This window comes from Tenrec ecaudatus, chromosome 7 (assembly GCF_050624435.1).
Source record: "Tenrec ecaudatus isolate mTenEca1 chromosome 7, mTenEca1.hap1, whole genome shotgun sequence".
Lineage (NCBI taxonomy): Eukaryota > Metazoa > Chordata > Mammalia > Afrosoricida > Tenrecidae > Tenrec > Tenrec ecaudatus.
In genome coordinates, this window is record NC_134536.1 from 154050690 (window position 1) to 154058796 (window position 8107).

At 44.8% G+C, this 8107-nt stretch overlaps 1 protein-coding gene across 2 annotated transcripts in view; it reads right to left on the bottom strand.

Moving 5' to 3' along the window:
- EXO1 (exonuclease 1) overlaps window positions 1-7040 on the bottom strand; it is a 47300-nt gene extending 40260 nt beyond the window's left edge. For both annotated transcript variants that reach the window (XM_075555272.1, XM_075555271.1), the window contains exons 1-4: window positions 6927-7040; window positions 4356-4529; window positions 3472-3591; window positions 93-216 (exon numbers count right to left, since the gene is read on the bottom strand). In XM_075555272.1, coding sequence (XP_075411387.1) covers window positions 93-216; window positions 3472-3591; window positions 4356-4516 — 405 coding nt within the window. In that variant the 5' untranslated portion in view covers window positions 4517-4529; window positions 6927-7040. The remainder of the gene's footprint in view (window positions 1-92; window positions 217-3471; window positions 3592-4355; window positions 4530-6926) is intronic.
- Between the last annotated feature and the right edge of the window lie 1067 nt (window positions 7041-8107).

The following is an 8107-nucleotide window of genomic DNA, read 5'->3' on the forward strand; positions in this document are numbered from 1 at the left end:
TGTTTTCCCACAAATAAGCAACTTATAACCCGCTTAAATCAACCTAAGTCAACCTAAACCAATGTTGGCTTCATTTCTTTTTTACAACTTACTTTAATTACTTTGTGCGCCATCGCATGGGTGATGTTGATAGAGCGGGTAAAACAATCTCTGGCTTCTGAGAGTTTGCCTTCACGAAGAAGTTGCTTTCCTTTCAGAAGATTGGCTTGTCGTCTTCTGCAAGGGAGAAGTTTAAGAGGCTGACTTTAGAGACTATAATTAAGCTGTACTTAACGAGATGTTCCTGAAATAAAAAAAATTCATTCATTTTAAAATACACACCGCACCCTTGAGAATACTGACCTAGATCCTTTGGGCCACTCAGCAAAAAGAATGAGTGATATATGACATAAAAGACATTATTATTACTTCACAGAATAACTTTATATCAAAAGAGAGTCACTAAGACACTCAAGAAAAGAAAATGAGAGCAAACCTTTCACACCATCAGAACTAACTCTAAAGAATAAGGGTTCCCCCACAAAGAATTTACTTTAGAGGATGGCACTGAAGCTGCAGCTCGGGGAGAGGGGCATGTCTGATCAGAGCACCCGAGAGAAAATGAAGGGGGAGGAAGAGAGAGTGGAGCACATCCTGGCCCACCAGACCTGGAGGATGATATCCCCACTCCAAACAGCCAATGAGCAGAGTGGACCATATGGCTGATCCCACCATGAGACATGACAGCCTATACTGATGAAGGGCCCTACGGGGGGCAATATTGGAGACTCAGTGTCGAGACTGGCCCAGTCTGACCCCACCACACCAAGGCACAACACTAAGGGCAGGCAGCAGAGCAACCGGGGGAGCTGGGCAGGGAGCTCCCGAAGGAGTGATAAGGATAGACTTTGGGACCAGAGCGTGGCAACCCATCAGACTCTACTGGAGAACATGCCAAGAGGTCGAAAATAAGACCTTGATCTATTTACAGGGTTTTTCCCCCTTTTTATTTATTTATTTATTTAAAAAATTAATGTATTCATTCCTTAGTCATTGGTTTTCTTTATGGTTGTCATCATTGTGTTCTCTTTTGTCGCTTTTTCTTGCTATGCCTTGTTTTTGGTGCATATTATTATCTCTGTAGATCTATCTAGATAAGATAGGCTGGAGGAATAGTCTGGAGGGGAAAACAATGGGATCGATGGTTCTGGAGGGACATGGGAGAGGGGGAGGAGGGGGAAAGGAGGTGGTGTTGACCAACTCAGGGACAAGGGAGCAACAAATGATCCAAAATTAGTGGGAAGGCGGGTGTGAGAGGCCTTGTAGGGTTTCAGTAAGGGCAATGTAAGCGAGAGAACTTACTGAAACCCAAATGAAGGCTGAGCATGATAGTGGGACAAGAGGAAAGTAAAAGGAAATAGAGGGAAGAACTAGGAGTCAAAGATCTAACTAAATACCAGCATGTACATATGTAAACATTTATATTGGAGGGTGGAGAAATAGATCTACGTGCATATATTTATAGGTTTAGTATTAAGGCAGCAGATGGACATTTGGACCTCCACTCAAGTATTTACTCAATGCAAGAACACGTTGTTCTATTAAATTGGCAGTACATGATGCACACCTTCCCGATATGATCACTGAAGACAAATGTGTGCATAAGCAAATGTGGTGAAGAAAGGCTGATGGTACCCGGCTATCAAAAGATATAGTGTCTGTGGTCGTAAAGGTTTGCAGGTAAACAAGCAGCCACCTGGCTCAGAAGCAACAAAGCCCATATGGAAGAAGCACACCAGCCTCTATGATGACAAGGTACAAAAGGGACCAGGTATCAGGCATCAAAGAACAAAAAATCCTATCAGTGTGTGCCCACCTTCCCGATATGATCACTGAAGACAAATGGGTGCATAAGCAACTGTGGTGAATAAAGCTGATGGTGCCTGGCTATCAAAAGCTATAGCATCTGGGGTCTTAAAGGCTTGAAGAGAAACAAGTGGCCACCTAGCTCAGAAGCAACAAAGCCCACATGGAAGAACCACACCAGCTTGAGTGACCACGAGGTGTTAAAGGATCAGCTATCAGGCATCAAAGAAATAAAAAATCATATCATTGTAAATGAGGTGGAGTGCAGAGTGGAGACTCAAAGGCCATCTGTAGACAACTGGACACCCCCTTACAGAAGGGTCACGGGGAGACGAGCCAGTCAGGGTGTAGTGTAGCAACAATGAAACAAACAACTCTCCTCTAGTTCTGTTCCAAGGATTGTAAATCGTCAAAGTCCAAACCCGAAGGAGGAAACTCTATTAAAGTTTAAATTCTGAACATCTGGTTTTCTGGAAGGCTACGGATGTCTGGGAAGCCCCAAATCCATTTTCAGAGTTCCCGTGTGGATTGAGCCTCCGCTGAATCCCCTGTGAGTATGGACCAGGGATGTGAATGGTGCGTCCATCAGACGAGTGCACTGTAGGGGGGACTCCGATGATTAAAATGCTGAAGCTTTGTCAGCTGATCTCCCTTTGGACCCACTGTATATTTGCTCCAGTTTTGAATATTTTCTTTCTTTTCTATTGCGTTTCTTCTGTTTTGCCATGGTTGCTGAGTTTTTTGTTTTGTTTGTGTATGTTGTTCTGTATATGAAATCCATAATACATACACTGATAAAGAGTCATTAGCTGTATTAATAGTTTCCTAAGGGCATGGCAGGAGCCCTGGTGGTGTAGTGGTTAAGTCTTGGGCTGCGGTCCACGTGGTCAGCAGTTTGAAACCATCAGCAGCTAAGGAGAAAGACTGGGCTTTCCACTCCTGTAAATAGTTACAGTCTCGGAAACCCACAAAGGGGACACTATGAGTCAGCACTGACAGGTTGGCAGTGAGCTTGGGTTTTGGAGGAACGTAGCAGGGGAGGTTGGGAGGAAATGGGGAACTAACAACGAGTACAAGAAAAAGAAGAAAACATCCTAAATTGACTGTGGTGATGACAACATAATTCTTTTCAATGTTGCTGAGTTACTGAATTATATGCCAATGAAACTATTAAAAATAAATATGTAAAAAAGTAGGTTGTATAACTATACTAATATCAGACAGAAGACACTTCAATTTACCAAAAAGAGATGAAAAAATGCTAAACATGAATGCACTTAATACCACAGCTTCAAAATAAAAAAGCATAAAATGGACAGATAAACACATGTACAACCTATGCTGAGAATTCACCATATTTCTTCCAGACAGATACAGTGCACTCTCCAAACAAACACTATAAAACCAGTGAGGAGACTGAAGATTGGTACACGAGAATAAGTTTGATTTACCGGACAGACATAAAACATTCTACTCAATAACTACACAATATATATGCTTTTCATACACATTAAAAATATGCCTGAACTAGTCTATAAACCAAGTCCCACCAAATATATATTTTACATGATCACGCAGTGCTTGCTCTTACTGCAATTAAAGAGATCACACAGAGAATGGACTTACTGTCTTCTAGACTTCTCAACTTCCTTTTTGGAAGGTAAAGTGCAGCCATCAAACACAAGAACAGGTTTGACTCCATGAGACAGCAACATGTTTACAAACTTCATACAGAATCCTACATACCTACGAAGAGAAAAATACTCATAAAAGTGCTTTGGAAAAAAAGAAGTGTGGATGAGTTTGGGAAGAAATTTGAACCCTCATCCACTGGTGGTAAGAATGTAAAATGGCATAGCCACTGTGATAGCAAATCTGACACTTTCTGAAAAAGTTGATCATAGAATTAATTACCTTCATACCCAGCTGTCACAATCCTACTAGGTCTTGTTGTGTGCTTGCAAGAGGCTGGAACACACACCAAAACCTGTATACCAATGTTCATTGCACTATTTTTAACGACTGGAAAAAGATGGAAATAACACCCATGTCCAGATGAGTGGATAAATAAAATGTGGCACAAATGTGCGACAGAGTACTATGGCCATGGAGAAAAATGAAGTCCTGATGATCACCACAACATGGACGAACCTTCAAAACATTATGCTGAGTAAAGTCAGTCAGTTGAAAAATGACAGTTGATCTCACTCCAGTGAAATAAGCAAATATACAGAAAGCAAAGAACATTAATGGTTATCCAGGGTATGAGTGGTTGTTTTTGGATGCAATTCACAAGGTCTGCAGTTCAAAACCACCAGCAACTCCCCAGGAGAGAGACGGGGCTTTCTACCCCCGCAAAGAGTGATAGTTTCAGAAAATAATTGTTTAGGGTGCCCTTTAGGGTTGCTATGAGTCAGCATCAATGTGCCCTAATGACAAATCCAACACTGAGAGAACTCATCTTGTTAAGTCTTAATGGGTAAAGAATTAGTAGTAAGGTATAAACTTACTTGTCAGTAGGTTCACCTTTCACTAGTTTTTCAGCACAAGCAATGGCTCCTTTGTGAAGCCAGCAATATGTATCCACAGCTACTACCTCCCCTTTATATTTTCTCACATGGATCGGTTCAGAGGCTTCTTTGATAAACTGGAGTAATCCTTGTATACCCATCGTGCCGAGTTAACTGCATGATATGAAAACAGAAACACTTAAAATACATTTACTAGAAAGTTTTAGAAAAATGAAGTCAGCTTGAAAACCGATCTAGAAACTGTTATTGTTTAGATATTTGAGACTCACTGCTCTGTAATATTTTACCTGGATTCCTCCCTGGCAAACAATTTCTACAGTCTATAATATTCATATTAATCACCTCAATCTCTAATCAATTCCATCTCTCATGCTTGGTCTTTCCAAAATGCTTTCACATTTGCAATCATTCATATGTGCTCTAAGCATATGCACATCCTAGTACTAAGCATATAAAAGGTGCCCACAAAGCATGAAACGCTCCTTTCTCCAAAGAGCAATTGCTAAAACCTACAAAATCAGGTATGGAAGGTACCAAACTAACTTTACACAGGGGGCCACATATAAATCGGTGCAGGAGTGGAAATTCAAACGTAGTTTGAAGGAAAATAGGTATTTTGATTGCAAATGATAATAAAACACACTTATAGATAAAAATCTAGATTTTTTTTGGGACTGAAATGCACTGCCAAATGCACGATTCTACGCAATGAACCTTCCTGTTGGTGATGAGCAGTGGTGGACCCAAAGAAGAGGCAAAACTGTGCCGACTGTGAAAACACAGCTTTAACACAATCCTTTAACTTCAGCATTTCCTACAGGATTTCTCCCAGGACACATCAAGTTCGGAAGGATGTGAAGAATAAAAAAATCATAGCATTGTGAATGAGGGGGAGTGCAGAGTGGGGACCCAGGGCCCATCTGGGGGAAATTGGACATCCCCTTGCAGAAAGGCTGTGGGGAAGTGAAGAGCCAGTTAGGGTGTACTGTAGCAACATGCAACATACAATTTTCCTCTAGTTCTTAAATGCTTCCTCCCCCCCCACTATCATGATCCCAATTCTACCTTACATATCTGGCTGGACCGGGAGAGGTACACTGGCACGGACAGGAACTGGAAATACAGGGAATCCAGGACCTTAGGAACAGTGGTGAGAGTGGCGATTATCGGGAGGGTGGAGGGAGGGTGAGGGAGAAAGGGGAAACAGATGTCAAGGTCTACATGTAACCTCCTCCCTGTAGGACGGACAGTGGAAAACTGGATGAGGGAGACATCGGATGGTGTAAGATATGAAAAAATAATAATTATTTATAAATTATCAAGGGTTCAGGGGAAGGGGGATGGGGGAAATGAGCTGATACTAAGGGCTCAAGTAAGAAAGCATGTATTTTGAGAACGATGATGTCAACATACATACGAATGTGCTGGATACAAATGATGTATGTACAGATTGTGAAAAGTTGTATGAGCTCCTAATGAAATAATTAATAATAATAATAAAAAGGAATAAAATATAGGATCATTAGTCAGCCTAATCCTGTTGACACAGGATCAGAGCTGTATGCTCTGGCCCAGCAGGTCTCAAATTGTAGTTGACAAAATCTCAAGTCGACTCGGGCTACCAAAACGAGTCCTGGGAATCTGAATTTTAGAACTGTGAAGTCTTTTGGACACAAGTGGTCTTTAAGCCCCGGTTGTGAGGAAAACAATTAAGTCTCCTCTCAAGACAATGAATATGTCACTACCCAGAGCTTTCTTTCACTCTAGGAAAAGAGATATACTATACATTTTCTGAAACCTCCAGACTAATTCTTTCCACAATAATCTGTTTACTATATTAAGTGCACATATTATGTCAAGGCTCCCCAGGTAACAATCCTAGCAGCAACTTCTCTGTACACTCCTCTACCTGGCCCAGGAGTGGCGCTCCCAAGTCCATGCCAGAAGACAAGTTTTATTTGCTCTGAATAATATTAAGGAGATTTCCTTGTAATTATTTAACAGTCGGGAGATTACAGATAAAAACTGGACGGCCAACTTTATTAGATTCTTCCCACCGACCCCCACCATCCCCTAGCCCGGCTTTTCCCCCCACTCCCACCCACCTCTGTCAAATGTTGGGAGTGGGCTCGGCCTCTCCCTGGGTCAACAAGGACTCTTAGCCCCCAGCCCGCCAACCCTGCCAGGCCAGCCTCTTCCCTCCAAACCACTCACGCAACGCCCGAGTGAGAGATTCAAATGACAAGTGCCATTCAAACCCTTCATTTTTTTTTTAATATCTCAAAACTTTCAATAAGCTCGTTAACCTTGCTACTTTTTTTCTGGTCGGGGAAGATCACGCCAGCATCCAGTCTGTGAAGATCCTGAATGCAGAAAACCGGGACGACTGAGGCGTGCAGCGATCTGCAGGAATCCGGGTCCCTCCCTAACCCGCCCCACCCCCCACCCGCCCCACGTCCTAGCGACCCCCCAGCGGCCAGGCCCTTCACATGGCTCTCGGGAAGGGCTCTCTCTCCGTCCGCCCGACCCGGCCGTCCCACGCTCACTTACTTCGGGGAGTTCCCAGGGACGAGAAGCGGGAACAGAGAAGGGCCACGCCGCAGCCCACAGCCGCAGGGCCACCTTTTCAATTTACGCGGCAACGGCCTGCCCCGCCCCGCCCCGCCCCCGGCGGAAGTGACGTTAGCGCGCGGGACGTCGGCCCGCTTCCTCGGCCGCGGTTCCCGCGCTCCGCGGTGGGCGGGCCTCCCGAGCCCCGCCCCTGTTCCCAGCGGGAGGTCTGCGGGGCAGAACCCCAAGCCGTTCTTTGGGAAAGGTGAAGTGTTCTTCTCCCAGAAAGAGGTACACTTTCCGAACCCCACAGGGGCACGGGCTCCGGGAGCCCGCGGTCTCTGGGGGGGCTTTCGAAGGCCCTCAGGGGTTAGTGGTTTTGCTGTCACCTGGGCCACCATGCCGGCGGGGTGCCCGTCTCACCTGGGCTACGGGGCGTTCAGGAAAGGGGCAGTTGAAAGGGCGTCGCCGCCTGGCTTACGTGGATATCTGGGGGGCGGAGGGGAATAAAATTTGGATTGTACTCCTTGTGCCGGGTGTAGTGCAGGCACACCAATGAGGGGGGAGCAAAGTTTAATCACTTAGGTCTACACGTTTTAGCACGCTCTAACATTCTTAGGCAGGGATGGCATGTCCATTGACGCATGCCCAGGAGAGCCAGCATAGGACAAAGGCCTGGATTTTCCGCCGGTGGGCATGGATGGGCATTAAACCTGGATCAGCCCACCTGGGCCAGGTGATTGCAATTTAGCCAGTGGGACCGACCTGGGGTCGTTCACCACACTTTCCCCGGGAATCCTTGAAAAGGCAGGAACCGACAGGGAGAGGGGGCTTGTTTCGGAGGAAAATTTGGGAGAGAGATCTTTGCATGACCCCGAGCAGTCTCTGCCAGGCTGCATGGTAGAAAGGAATCCTATGGGTGCCGCATAAAACCTGAAGCTTCTTTTAACTCTCATTAAATTCACTTGAATCAGGAGCCAGGCTTTGGCGTAAATTCTTTCTCATCCGGAGACAAGGACCGGGGTGTAAATCTAGCCCGGAGAGAGAGGCCTTACAAAATCTCTGCTCCAATTGCGTCTGGGTAGATACAGGGTTTATGTTTTGTAAATACTGACAAGGTCTGTGTGTTAGATTTCCAGCTCATTGTCACTCAAGGGAGAGTCATAGAGATCCTATGGGAC